Genomic DNA, 14,988 nt, shown 5'->3' on the forward strand with positions numbered 1-14,988 from the left:
ATCAAAGGCTCACAAAGGACAATGAGGCAAGCAGAGTTTAGTGCTTTATTTATTTTTTATTTTTTTGCTGTATGCGGGCCTCTCACTGTTGTGGCCTCTCCCGTTGCGGAGCACAGGCTCCGGACGCGCAGGCTCAGCGGCCATGGCTCACGGGCCCAGCCACTCCGCGGCATGTGGGACCTTCCCGGACCGGGGCACGAACCCGTGTCCCCTGCACCGGCAGGCGGACTCTCAACCACTGTGCCACCCGAAAAGCCCTAGTGCTTTATTTTTGTAACTCACTTTGTTCTGTAAATGGTATTAGACATTAATGTTTTACTTTTTGCTGGCAGCCCTAGAAAAGAACATGTAAGGTAAGTTTGGGAATTTATCTGTGAACTTTATTGATGCAGCCACATCGTTTAAACGAATGAAGGCTAGCTTCATCTATCAGACAACTAAGAGAAAGTTTTAAGGTTTTTCCCCATCACGAGACTTTTTTTTTTTTTATGTTTTAAAATAATTATACTTAACACACAGTGTGAACAGGTAGCTCTATCAAACTAGGACATACAATTTTTCTAATCCCTTGTACAATGGAAGAGAGATGTTCAATTTTTTTTTAACATCTTTAATGGAGTATAATTGCTTTTCAATGGTGTGTTAGTTTCTGCTTTATAACAAAGTGAATCAGCTATACATATACATATATCCCCATATCTCCTCCCTCTTGGGTCTCCCTCCCACCCTCCCTATCCCACCCCTCTAGATGGTCACAAAGCACCGAGCTGATCTCCCTGTGCTATGCGGCTGCTTCCCACTAGCTATCTGTTTTACGTTTGGTAGTGTATATATGTCCATGCCACTCTCTCACTTCGTCCCAGCTTACCCTTCCCCGTCCCTGTGTCCTCAAGTCCATTCTCTATGTCTGCATCTCTATTCCTGTCCTGCCCCTAGGTTTTTCAGAACCCATCAGGAGATCTTTCCAATAATCTTAGCCAAAGAAAATAAAATATGAAGTCTCATATGGGTCAGTTTCTAAGAAGGTGCTTTTCAATTGTCTAGATAATGTGAAATACATAATATTCACAATTATCTTAAAGGAAGTCAATTGTTTATTTAAAAATGGATTGATATTAAACCAGATGTTAAATTAACATATAAATTATCCAAGGTAGATAACTGGCATTTAACATAATAACATTTGTGCCCTTCCATTCCCACCTCCAGCCTGCCACCACGGATTTTTAAAAATGAGTCTTTTCATTAAAGCAAACGCAGAACTCTCTAACTTATTCCCTCTAAATAAATGCCAACTACCAGTATCTGCGTCGTCTCAACACTTCATCAGAAAACAAGAAACACTGATTTTACTTTCTTAGTCATTCTAATTTTGAGCCACCTTAAAAAGAATCATCAAGTAACTACAACTTACAAAATGTCCTAATAAACAAAGGGATTCAGTTTCATTTCTGTGAATGGCAGCTTTCCTTAACAGAATTCCACTTGTGTAAACAAAAGCTGCCTCCCCACCCGCAGAAGCGCCTAGAACACATTAAGTTTGTAATTTTCCCACTTTCACAAAGATACACTTAAAATCATTTTTCAAAACCTCTTAGAATATGCATACAAGAGTCTCCATCACCGTGACAGGGTCGTCCCTGCAGGAGGGAAAGGCAAGGACTTTCACTTTCTGCTTTACGCATTTCTGTCATGCATGAATTTTTTAAAATGAGCACTTTTTTGGTTAAGCAATAAAAGATTCTAGAAGAAGCTTTATAAACATCTGAAATTTATTATTTCAGAGAAAACACTGAAAAAATATTGACTATTTTTCCTGATCTTTTCCACTTTTTGCTCCCTTTATCCACACCCCTAATAAAGCACCTGAACCCAGGGCAGGTATTTGTTTACAAACTTCCTCCTCTGTGCTCCACTGAGTGCCCTCAGGGGACACACCTAGACATTCCCGATGCTGCCCTTCGTCTGCGTGGTCCTGCTCACGGTGAATGCAACTCAACCATCCATCCCTCAAAAAAAGTCAAAAGTAGAACTACCATATGATCCAGCAATCCACTTCTGGGTATAGGCCCCGAAGAACTGAAAGGAGGGTTTCAAAGAGAGATTTGTACACCCATGTTCAGAGCAACATTATTCATATTAGCTAAAAGGTGGAAGCAGTCCAAGTGTCTGTCGGGCAATGGATGGATAAACAAAATGTGGTATATACATACCGTGGAATATTATTCAGCCTTAAAAGGGAGGTTCTGACATATCCTCAACACGGATGAACACTGAAGACATTATGCTGAGTGAAATAAGCTAGTCAGTCACAGAAGAACAAGTATTGTATGAGTCCACCCATAGGAGTTTCTTTGAGTAGCTAAATACCTGGAGATAGAAAGTAGGACAGTGGTTGCCAGGGGTCTGGGGGAGGGGGAAATGGGGAATGAGTGTTTAATGGGTGTAGAGTTTCAGTTTGGGAAGATGAAAAAAGTTCCGGAGATGGGTTGCACAACAGTGTCAATGTAGTCAATGCCATCAAATTGTACACTTAGATATGGTTAACATAGTACATTTTATGTTATATATATTTTACCACAATTAAAAAAAAATAGCTATACTAATTGTCATAACAAAATAAAACAAACAAAAAAATAGAACCACCCATTTCAGCGGGATGAGTGCCACGAAAGGAAAAGTGCAAGGTGTGACAGGAACATGGGAGGGATGAGGGAGGCACCCAGGAGGAGGCAACAGACCTGAAGGATGGGTAAGAGTTAGGTAGACAAAGGGCCCAAAGGAGGAGAGAGAGGGGACAGAAAGCTCAAGAAAGCAGACAGTAGGCTTCCTCCTTGTATCTCTAGTACTTAACCCACGGCAGTCGCTCAATAACTATTTTCCAAATGAATCCATGAACTCACAACCCTTTGTGACAACAGTGATCCAAATACAAGATAAAAATGTCTTGGGACAAACTGATATTTTCAGAGCCCGGTTACTCTTTTGCTAGGCTTCACATACCTCACTGCATTGGTCAGCACACCCGTACTTTAAACCTGGGGCTTCTCGAATCCTGTCCTCTCCGAATACTGATGCTCCACAAGCCAGACCCGGGGGCTTTACCACCACATGAAAGTAATGACAATCCTTGCCAATGTTTAGAATAACATATCACTTAACAAAAAGAATTTTCTCAGTTTTAAGTTTCACTCCCATGTATTTTCCTTAGACTTTTAGTGTGTGCTTCCATTTGTCAGCTACCTATCAGCCAGATAAAACGAATGAACAAATGGCACAAGAATATTAATGGGGAAAGCAGGAAACAAACAGTGAATCACTCTGAGTGTGACAGTCGGGTTGTCTTGTAGGCATGTGGGCTTACGGCTATAATTCAATAGTGCATCCATACAACACAGTCGTAGTTTTTGCTAGTTAGGGTTGGTGGTGCATATGATGGAATTAGATATATGAGTATTCTGCATGGAGCCAGCAAAGAACGTCGTGGTGCCTTGAACAAGTCTGGCCTGAGTGACAGGACAACAGTTCCAGATAGTCAAGTACAATAAAACTATCTGAAGTTTAAAAAATTCCAGGCTTACAGAAAAACCCAAGTTTCCCTGGTCTGGCTAAAGTGTTTTCGACATCTCCATTATCTAAACATTTCAGACAATTTCTTAGGGGGACAGCAAAACTTACCTTCTCTAGATTGATTTTTTTTTTTTTTTTTACTATTTTTATTCAATGGTGATCTTACCTTCAGATGCAACATCCCTTCCCCCTGCTGACTACAGTCTCTGGGGATTAGAAGTGGGTGTCCCACAACCAGTGGCGAGAGGTACAAGGAAGTGAGTCCTGTACTCAATGTTGCATTCCTTCAGTTTTTGCAGAACCCAGGTAGGGTCTCCTAGACTTAAATTCAGAGGTCCTTGAGTTTTCTCCAAGAATTTCAGAAGTTTCTATTTCCATTTATATTAGGTGATATTCTTAAAACATTTTTAATGGAGTATATTTTGGACCAGGCTTCAGGCTGCAATGCCATTTGGTGTCAGTGTCTGCCCTCTTGGAAGCCTCAAGACACCTCAAACTCATGACCTCCCACCCCCCACCTTCTCCAGTGTTCCTCCTCTTTATCCAGTTACATAAGCCAGAAACCTTAGTGTCATCCTTGACACCACCTTCTCCTTTATCTCACTTACCTAAATCCATTACTAAGTCCTATAGATTAAAAAACAAAAAAACAAAAAAAACAGTGGGGATTCCCTGGTGGTCCAGTGGGTAAGACTCTGCACTCCCAATGCGGGGGGCCTGGGTTCGATCCCTGGCCAGGGAACTAGATCCCACATGCATGTCCCAACTAAGAGTTCGCAGCCACAACTAAGACCCCAAGCAGCCAATATAAATAAATAAATAAAAAAATTTAAAAAAAAACAGCTTTATTGAGATATGATTCATACCAAAAAATTCACCCTTTTAAGATGCAGAATTCAATGGTTTTTAGTGTAGTCACAGCATTATGCAACCATCACTACTATCTAACTCCGCTTTTGTCAGCCCCCAAAAGAAACTTATACCCATTAAGCAGTCACCCCCCATTCCCTCTGACCCTTAGCCCCTGGCAACCACTAACCTACTTTCTGTCTCTTGGATTTACCTATTCTGGGCATTTCATATACACAGAATCATACAATATATGATTTTTGTGTGTGTGGGGGGGCTGGATTCTTTCACTTAGCATAATAATTTCAAGGTTCATCCATGTTGTAGCGTGTATCAGTACTTCATTCCTTGTTATGGCTGAGTAATATTTCATTGTATGGTTAAACCACATTTTGTGTAACCATTATCAGTTGATGGACATTTGGGTTGTTTCCATTTTTGGCTATTATGAATAGAGCTGTTATGAACAAACATTCACACACAACTTTTTGTGTGGACATATTTTCAACTCGCTTTGTTATATACTTAGGAAGTTCTATGGATCTTACCTACTAAACAGCTTTTAGAAATGTCTATTTCTCTCTCCATCTCTAAGCTACCAACATCTCTCATGTGAAGTAAAGCCAAGTGCCTCCTCTTCTTTTCTCCAAGCCTCTTCTCCACTAGCCTAGTAATCCTTTAAAAACAGGAATCTGATCATGTTATCCCCCTACTTAAAACGCTTCACCACATCCCCGAGGCCCATGGGGGCCTACCTTAGTCCAATCCAGGGCTCTCTCCTCCCTCATTCTCCACGTTCTCTCTCCCCATGGCCTTGCACAGCAGTTTCCTCGCCTGGAAAGCTTTTCTCCTTTCTTTGCCTGGTTTCCTCACACTCATCCCTTAGAGCTCAGCACACGCACCTCACTCAGGAAAGCCTTTCCTCCCTGCCTAGTCTGGGCTCTCCTGAGCCCAGCACCCCTCCCTCAGCGCGCCTGTCACAGCTCACTTCTCCATCTGTTTCTCTGGTTATCGATTACTGCCAGTCTCCCCCTCAAGAGCGTGTCTGCCTTTGCTCACCACTGTATGCTCAGTGCTAGCACAGTTTCTGGCACATAGAGCCTCTCAATAAATATTTGTAGATACACAGATTAACGCCTGAACACATGATTGAAGGCAGTGGACAGGTCACCCTTACAGGGATATCACACGAGCCCTCAGTAAATAAGCACTTGAGGATTGTTAGATAGCAGAATGTGTGATTATCCTGATCAAAAACTTGACATTTTTCATACTGTTTTGTATAATATACTTATGAGGACATTTTTCTGCATTGATATTATTGAAATCAAACTACAAAATCATATTAAATATAGAGCTTATGCCTGTAGCCATAGAGGCTGTGTCTTTCTAGTATTAAACCCAACTCTGGTGATTTCATGTCAGTAAAATAATGTCACTGGTCACATTAAATTAATATTCATTTGTAGCCTTGTTTAGTTTGAAGGTCTGATTTGGGTTTAGGGTTGCATTAAGTATTTAGGTATGAGGATCTGTGCCTAGATTTATGTTGAAACACATTTAAGTAACAATACAATAAATTAATTTACATTAACACTGGGTATCCATGAGAATTTTTTTCTTTTAGAAACAAAGTCGACTACATTACTCATGTTGAGTAACACTGATGTAGGATGGGGATCACGTTGACCTCTTAGGTCCTCTCCAACTGTAATATTTTGATTCCAGTCTTATGTTATGTACTAAGAAACTGAGATTCAAGCTATACAGAAGGCATTCAGGAGGGGGTCAAAAGGAGAAAGCAAGGCATCCTTCTACCAGACACTAGACCAGACTAGGTATTTTCACCTGACAAACCTTTCCTAAGCAATAATATTCCTAAAAGCATATAAAATAGAATGAATTATTTACCAGCATCTCAAAAATCTTGGAGGAAGAACTGAAAAACAAAATGTTTTCCAACATTAAATGAAGCAAAGCACCAGAGAGCCTCTGCTAGGCCACCTTTGGTTAAATACAAAAACTCAAATGACTTATGCTTAATACTTATGAAGGCCAAATTAATCAAGCAAATCTCCTGGATCTTACATATTGAATGGCTCTCATCAACTTTAAAGTTAGCTTTTAATATATGACACTTTCCAGGGCTTAGGTAATTGTGGTCCTTTAGCTGTTTCAACCTGAATACACCTGCTGGTCGCTTAACAGGTAAAGAAAGCACAAAGTCCCCAACTTGCTGATTCCTTTTCCTGCCTCTTGTTCCTCTTCATCAATCATGTTCATTTCCCTGCATTAAGACCAGTCTCAAACCTACTTCCTTCAGAGGGCTTTTTAAATCCCCACACCCCATGTTTACTTCTGCACTTTACATAGTCCACATTAAATTATCTTACTTGCGTCCAAGGTATGTCATAATTACCTTCTTGCTTCTTGCATTTAATCCCAACAAGACAAGTTTGTTGAGGGAGGGAACAAGACTTCTTTTTGTACTCCAGAAGGCCTGGAACTAGGAACTCGAAAAGTGCTCACCAATGGCAAAACCAGAGTATTATCCTGTGGGCCTGTTCCATAACTCCTCAGCTTTTGTTTTCACGTTTAGTGCATTCAGAGACACGGTAAAGCAATGGAAAACCAATCGTTTTTCATCAAGTTAACTACTTTTGAAATGTTCAGGAAAAAAGACATTTAAATTCCAATTCTTTGCTTTTGAATGTCCCCAGGAATTGATTTTTAAAACAATCCTTAATATTAAAAATATTTTAGAAAACAAGTTGAAAAGGCTCGGCAGTGTGTTAGCAACCCACATGATAACAACAAATTGATTTTAGTAGCAGAAATTGAAATACGACACCTGGAACAGCATTTAAACCTGGATGTGTATAAACATCTATATCTTTGTGTCTGAACAAAATCAACTTCAAGCTCATATAAAAATATTCTATCTGAAAAACCTGCACACAACCTAGTTAATGCATATTTTTTTGAACTGAGCATATAATAAGAACAACTTATCATTTTCATATACAAATAAACACACTTCATCTTTTACTACCAAGGTCTGAAGAAACCACAACATTTGAAAAAGAATAAACACACAATTTCTGCTTAACTTGTGGTGTTAAGAGGTTGGGTATATAATTCTAATATGCTGTTTCCATACAGTCTTCAAGTTCAAATCACAGATCTTTTCCCAATGTAAAGGAAGCAAAACCATTTATAGAGTATTTGTTTAAAAGGTGAACAACTGTTCTTCATTTAGGTACAAGGCAAGCATTTTAGACTGATTTCAATCAGAAATTCTTTGTTTAGCAAATACAGTTCCTATGGTTGGTGGTTATACTAATAATCTAAAAATAAAACAAGTTAGTTCTGGTTTCATTGAATAAATCACCACAAGTACAACTTGCCTCCACAATAAAGGAGTCTCAAATTTTAAAATACTTTCTTTTTCCCAAGGGGAAAAAAATGTAAGTTTCTGAAACAATATATCTATAAATAAGAAGATTAAATAACATGCAGTCTTCAACATGATATAGGCAATAGCTCTGCTACTATAAAAATGCAAACCAAAAGCCAAGAATCTTAAATACCCACATCGTGGGGACACTGCAGTTAGACCTTTTGGCCAGGTGTTGAAGCAGAAATATAAAATAATGTTACTGCATTCCTCACTGGCAAAAAGAATGCCAAATTAGTTCAAAAAGTCTTTTCCGACGAAAATAATGAATTCCTCCCCTTTCTCTCCAACAAGGAACCTCTTCTAAAGGGGGAAAAAAAATCTGCACCATAAAAAAATAAATAATGCAAAACAGATACCTCCGGCCTCTTTGATGCTGCACAGCTTGACAAGCCGTTTGCATGAAAATAATTCCCTTCAATTCCGGAAACTCAAGGATCTCGAGGTAATCTTGAACGACTTTCCAATCTGGGATCATGTAATGAGTCACGTCACTAGACAAGAGTTTCCCATCTGAAGCATAATTCAAAACAGAAGAGATTAGACAACGTTTGCAAACTTAGTTTAATATGATTTCAATGTCACGGTGCCCCAGTGTGCAGAACAACTTCCAATCTTAACTACATTGTGTAGTTTTTGTTTTGTTTTTTTGCGGTACGCGGGCCTCTCACTGTTGTGGCCTCTCCCGTTGCGGAGCACAGGCTCCGGACGCGCAGGCTCAGCGGCCATGGCTCACTGGCCATGGTTCCGTGGCATTTGGGATCTTCCCGGACCGGGGCACGAGCCCATGTCCTCTGCATCGGCAGGCGGACTCTCAACCACTGCGCCACCAGGGAAGCCCCACTGTGTAGTTTTTAAAAGACAAATCTACTTTGGTAGAGGCCCAACGTTCAGGTAAATTCAGCACCTTCATTTTTCTGAAGCTGTGATAATAAAAGCTCAACGTGGTTTATGGTGTTTCCAGTAATGTAAAAGATGACGGATTAAAAAAAAACACACAAAAACAACCAAATCTTCAGCACAACTTAACTATATATTGTTAACCCACTGACCTACACTCACATTCCAATCGGGCTCCCCAAATACACGTTAACCACTTGTTTATGCCCAGCCATTTCAAGTCGGTTGTGTCTCAAGCTTGTGAACGTGTTCAAAAGTCTCCAAGGGCCAAAAAGACTGAACTGACTAGAAAAGATGCTCAGCGCAAGCAGGGGCGGTGGTGGCATTTCCACCTAGCCCGCGTCTCGGAGCTGGTTAGTCAAGCTGTAATTGAAATGTTCACCTTAACCGTAAGCTGAGGATCCCAAATATTCGCTGAAAAGGACCACCACGCTCCTCTCCCACCATAGGGAAGAGAACCAGTAACCATCGTTAATTCGGCCACCCCAGCAGCCCAGAAATCAAGTGGAGGAAGGTGTAGTGGGCAGCCGACCCAAATCCAATTTCCCCATGACCTTCCTGTACAATGAGGGCCCAGATGATCCACAAATCCTACAGTCAAGAGGGTTCTCCACTGGATGTCTGAGGCCTAGGTGCTGGCAGGGAGCAAAGCAAAGAAATGTACAACGAGGAGCGGCAGAGCGTCAGCTCCGCGTTCCCGGCTCGCACTGCAGGGCCCACAGCTCGGGTCCACCGGATTTCACTGCGGCGAGCCTGGGGGCAGGACGCTCCAGCGCCCACAGGCCCCTCGGAAAGCCCCAAACCGCGGCCTCTGCGCTGCGGGGGCGCCTGCCTCTCGGCCCTTCCGTTTTCCCGGGCAGAGCAGTCGGGAGTCGCTGTGGAGCGACAGCGGAGCCGTGGCCCAGCTCTCTGCGGCTCGGAAGCCGCCGGCCCCTCGCGCCCGACCTGCAGCCGGGCCGGAGGTGATGCCTGGAGGCCGGCGGAGGCCCGGGGGCCTCGGACTCGTCGCCACCACGGCCTCGCGCTCCGCCTCTGGGACGCGCCCTTCCGCCTCACGGCCGACGCTCTACCCCGGCGCCGCCGCCCTGACGCCCGCCTGGTCTCGGCCCCCGGCGATCCCGCCCGGGCCGCCCCGCTCCCGCCGGTCCTCGTCTGCCCACCCTCCCCAGCCTCCACCCCCTGCCCTGACCGTTGCGGCAGACGGCGGGCTGCGGGCAGAGCGGGCTGTTGCAGGGCACGCTGGGCCGCAGGTAGTGCTCCCGCACGATCCGCAGCGTCCGGCCCTGGAAGGTCCTCAGGAGCAGCACCTTCTCCCGCTTCTGCAGCATGCTGGCGGCGCTCCCCGGGCAGAGCTCCGGGCCCCACGAGGCCGCCCGGAGCAAGCGGCTGGGAAGCGGCGGGCGCAGCGCGGCGCGGGCGGAGGCGAGGCCGAGGCTTCGGGCCCGCCCCCTCGGCCTGGTTTCCGCGGAGCTCCCGGCCGGTGGGACCTCCTGGCGGCGGCCTAAGCGCTCCGGGCTCCGCACCGAAACCGCCGTAACGGCCCGCGTCCTGGGGTTGCGAGCAGCAGGAGGCCGGCGGTGTGGGCGCTGCAGCTGGGCCCACAGTCTCCCCCCAACCCCGCCTCAGTTTCTCCCCTCCCTACAATTGCCTGGGGGTGGAATTGCCTGGGAGGGGTGGAAACCACGCAAAAGACTTAAGGGAGACAACCATAATACAGGTCTTCCTCCGCTTAACGATGGGGTTACGTCCTGATAAACCCATCTAAGTTGAAAATTTATTTAACACAGCTAACCTACCCAACATCACAGCTTAACCCAGCCTACCTTAAACCTGCTCAGAACACTGACATTGGTCTACAGTTGGGCAGAATCATCTAACACAAAGCCTATTTTATGACAGTGTTGAGTATCTCAAGTAATTTATTGAACACTGCTGAAAGTGAAAAACAGAATGGTTGCAAGCGTATCGGTTGTTTACCCTGTGCTGTCTGGGAGCTGGGACTTGCCCGCCTGCTCAGCATCAGGCAAGAGTAACGCTAGACCGGAAAAGATAAAAATTCCAGGTGGGTATCACTTTCACACCGTGGCAAAGTCCAAAAATTGTAAGTGGAACCATGGGAAGTCGGAACCGTCTGTACATGGAAGCTAGTTTAAAGTCTTGCGAAGATTTGGTGCAACTCTGAAGGATTATTGTACTTTGTTTCTACCCTCAGGTTCATATGGGAATGGGGCTGCCTTATTAATATGGATAATTATTAGTGTTTTGTATTAATATAGACAATTGTTAGTATGTTCTGTTTGTTGCTCTTGCTATCACTGAAAGAGCTAAAAGAGCCAGCAAATAAGCCAGCACCCCTGCCAGCCCAACATTTTTTCCCCTTTAAAAAGCTGTATTTATTTTTAATTTCTTGTATTTTTAATCCATATAAAAATTCAAACAGTGCAGATAAAATGGAAACTAATCTCTTCCTCTGAGGTAAACATTATCTATTCAACCTCAACATGATGGCGTTTGCAGCCTCTGGCAAAGGAATTTTCCTTTAAATTTGATAGAGACTAACACACAGTCTCTTCTGAGATCATACTCTTGGCTGGATGGAAGCCACTGTTCCGCCAAGCTCTCAACAAAGACTTTTGAGCTGCATCAGGAGCTTTACAAAGAAGTGTCACATTTAATTTCCACAACAAGTCAGTGGAGTCAGGCACTATTATCCCCATTTTACAGACGATGAAACAGGATTACAGAGGTTAAGTGTCCAAGATTACACAGTTATTAAATGATGGAATCAATATTCAAGACAGAATCTGGCTGAATCCAAAACAGGCTCTTCACTAATTACCATGCTATTCACAGATGAATAAAATATAGCTCTTGTATCCAAGGAGTTTCTAGTCAACTTGTTGAGCAATAGTTAAGGAAGCTCAACCAGCTGGCTGGGAACATTGGCACTTCCTGTTATGCTAAAGTGAGCAGAACTAGAGTATCCTGTTTGATCACTTACTCTAGGGGAACATATTAAAAAGTCATGTTCCCTCACTCATTGCATTTTTAAAAATATTTATTTATTTTTGGCTGCGTTGGGTCTTCGTTGCTGCGTGTGGGCTTTCTCTGATTGCGGCGAGAGGGGGCTACTCTTTGTTGCAGTGCATGGGCTTCTCATTGGGTGGCTTCTCGTTGCGGAGCTTGGGCTCTAGGCGCGTGGGCTTCAGTAATTGCAGCACACGGGCTCAGTAGTTGTGGCTCTCAGGCTGTAGAGCGCAGGCTCAGTAGTTGTGGAGCACGGACTTAGTTGCTATGTGGCATGTGGGATCTTCCTGGTCCAGGGATCGAACCCGTGTCCCCTGCACTGGCAGGCAGATTCTTAACCACTGGGGCACCAGGGAACTCCCCTCACTGCATTTTAATGTCAAGTTATCTGCAGTGTGGGACGATATGAGTGAGATCTGAGACAGAATTTCACAAGTTAGGTGAACATTACAGTGCTGGTCCACAGACCAGAGCACTAGGAGGGCCCATAGGCAACCAACAGTGCAGGAGGTCAGTTCTAGAGACCCCAGAGGACAGACAAGCAACAGGATTTGACCCCTACATAAAAATGCTTCTAACAGCTGCCCATGATTCCCTCCAAAGCTCTCCCATTTTCATTTTTCTTTTACTTCTGATTATATGTCCTTAACCTCTCTCTTTAGCATTTCGTAACTTTAAACTTTCTCTAAATTGGGACTAATGATCTTTTAAGGTCGAGAGTATGTCTGGGGCCTGTTGAAAGTTGATGTTATCGGTATTTAAAATAATCCAAGGCCCATCAAGCACTTCTTCTGCTTGCATGGCAGCAATAATGGACAAAGTATGTTCTCAAAAGCATGCTCCCTTAGTTCTTCGAGCTGATGATCTAAAATGGACAAGAATGCCTTTTTGTTGATTCGTTTGTAGATACAAATATGCTTCTCTATCAGTCAGAATAAACTAGGTTATGCTGCAGTAATATACAACTTCAAAAATACCAGTGACTTAAAACAAGATGTTGCGTGGGTACCTGTAGGATCCATTCTGTATTCTTTCTCCAGGGCCCAGGCTGATGGAGCCAGTCCTCACTGGAACACTGTTTGCTGTTCATTGGCAGAGGGAAGGGAGCCCTCGAGACAGCCCACGACGGCAATTAAAAGCTCAGTCCAGAAGTGATACATGTTGCTTCTGCCTATTGGCCAGAGCTAGTCACGTGAAAACACATCCAAGGTCGAAAAAGTGTGGGGTGGGGTGCTTGTGTTGCGTAGTGCAGATGCTCCCTCCTGGCTTGAAGGCAGTGCGCTGAGACCCTTTGGTGAGCGGCACTGGTGACTCCTTGTCTGTCCTTAACTCAGACCCCTTAGCCCTAAGTCAGTTGGCTCTACCATCACCTCAGCACTTGTACCTATGACGACTCCAGCTCGGCCCACTCTGGTCTCACCTCTTTTTACAGTGCTGGTCTACATGTGATTTCTTGTGGCAGAGACTGGCTCTCTGTTAACCAAATCCATGTCCTTTTTTCCTCTGGGCACAGGTGAAACACATTTCCCAGCCTCCCTTGCACGTAGATAGGTGTGGCCACAGAATGGAATGGCACCCTTTCCAGGCCTGACCCTTAAAAACCTCCCATGGATATTGCTCTTTCCTGTTCCTGAATGGATGCCAAAGCCCAGGAGATCTTGGAAGCCTGCATGTTAGACAGCACACACACCGACCCCTCGCACCAACTGTGCAGTTCTTCAGGGAACTGTTTATAGTTCCCTGAAGAACTGTGCAGAGCACAGCCCTGCCTTGCCTACCCAGGAGCATCCACAGGGGTCTCTTGCAGGGGAGAAATAAACTTTTCTTATAGCAGCTGTGTTACCCTAAGGAATACACACCCACTTTACAAAGGAGATTAAGGAACTTGCCGAAGACTTGCCTATTTGTTTAAAAACTCCTCACTGGATATTAAAAGTCCTGATGAAACTGCTTCAGGATCCTCCAGCAGTTCTAAATTTCAGTGCCACACTGGGAAGGATGCTTGGTGGCCTGCTTCCTTTGCAGTTTTCCCTTTCCTTGTCAATCCAAGCGCAGATGGACAACCTGGTGCCCAGATAGCATAATGCTGTGACAGCTTGTAGTGCTCTCTTGCTGATAGAAATCTCTGATTGTGGTCTGGTTTACCTGGTGCCTGACTGCAGTCTCCTTCAGGCTGAACACGAGCGTGTTTATGCTGCAGGGTTTGTAGTGTTCGCCTGCCTTTTTTGCAGAGGCGCCCTGGGAGTGCAGACATCAGCAACCCCACTGGATTATTATCAAAAGGACTCATCCAAGGGTTAGCCCAGAGAGGGTGGGGCATCTTTACAAAATGCTAAGAGGGCAGGGAGGTTAAGTATATAAAAGGAATTCTGGACAGTGAGCTCCAAGGGCTAGAGGGGATTACTGAAGCAGGCTTTGAAATATTCTGTCTTTATTTGTTAACCTGCTTGTTGCAACACATTCCAACAATTCTGAAGGATGCCAAGTAAAAACGGTGAAGTTCTGCTTGCATGCAAAGTCTACTTCTCCCAAGTAATTTACCACTGCTGATATCTGATATGCATCCTAGAAGTCTTTAAATATAAGGCAAAGTTGGCAACTTTTTGAAGAGCTTGTCAATCTATGCCGCATCAAGCTTTTACTAGGTGCCAGGCCCTGCTCTAAGCACTTTTCCTGTGTTTTCTCATTTAATCCTCAAAACAATGCCTGGGCTGTAATACTGTTACCAATTTCATTTTGCAGGCAAGGAGACCAAAGTACAGGAGGACTGAATAATTGCCCCAGGCCACACACTCAAGCAAGACTTGGAACCCAAGCAGTTTGGTTACAGAGTCCAGGCAGTGATGACCCAGCCATGCCACCTTTCAGCTGGTAAACAGCCAGGTACAGAATGGGGTACATTCTTCGTAGCGGACCATTGGATAAACTCAGTTATTTTAGTTTAGGGAATTGGAAACAATGGGTTTCAAATATTGACCCTACTACTTTCCTAACTTCCCTGGGCCTTAGTGATTTCAATTATAAAATACAGCTGGCAAAACAGATGTTGCTGAGTATCAGTATTAACGCGTCAATGACTCTAAAGGGTCATGCAAACGTGTAACATTATCCCATTTAGCTGAAGAATCAGCTTACCTTCATTTGTGCTCCATCTCAGTGGAAGAGTCATTGGAGGACAAACTGCT

At 44.1% G+C, this 14,988-nt stretch overlaps 1 protein-coding gene and 1 long non-coding RNA gene across 8 annotated transcripts in view; one reads left to right on the forward strand and one right to left on the reverse strand.

Annotated features, from left to right (window-relative positions):
* DIS3L (DIS3 like exosome 3'-5' exoribonuclease) overlaps positions 1 to 10,294 on the reverse strand; it is a 34,381-nt gene extending 24,087 nt beyond the window's left edge. For 2 of the 7 annotated variants that reach the window (XM_022579833.2, XM_089907084.1), the window contains exons 1-2: positions 9,966 to 10,294; positions 8,236 to 8,389 (exon numbers count right to left, since the gene is read on the reverse strand). In XM_022579833.2, coding sequence (XP_022435541.2) covers positions 8,236 to 8,389; positions 9,966 to 10,104 — 293 coding nt within the window. In that variant the 5' untranslated portion in view covers positions 10,105 to 10,294. The other 5 variants (XM_022579832.3, XM_089907080.1, XM_089907079.1 and 2 more) reach the window with 5 other exon arrangements.
* LOC111177743 (uncharacterized) overlaps positions 10,287 to 14,988 on the forward strand; it is a 35,958-nt gene continuing 31,256 nt past the window's right edge. Inside the window, exons 1-2 of the long non-coding RNA XR_002645450.3 lie at positions 10,287 to 10,838; positions 14,546 to 14,686. This is a non-coding gene — a long non-coding RNA (uncharacterized LOC111177743). The remainder of the gene's footprint in view (positions 10,839 to 14,545; positions 14,687 to 14,988) is intronic.

The sequence above is a fragment of the Delphinapterus leucas genome, chromosome 2 (assembly GCF_059928025.1).
Source record: "Delphinapterus leucas isolate spDelLeu-1000000601 "Yukka" chromosome 2, BTC_Dleu_Yukka2, whole genome shotgun sequence".
Taxonomy (NCBI): Eukaryota; Metazoa; Chordata; class Mammalia; order Artiodactyla; family Monodontidae; genus Delphinapterus; species Delphinapterus leucas.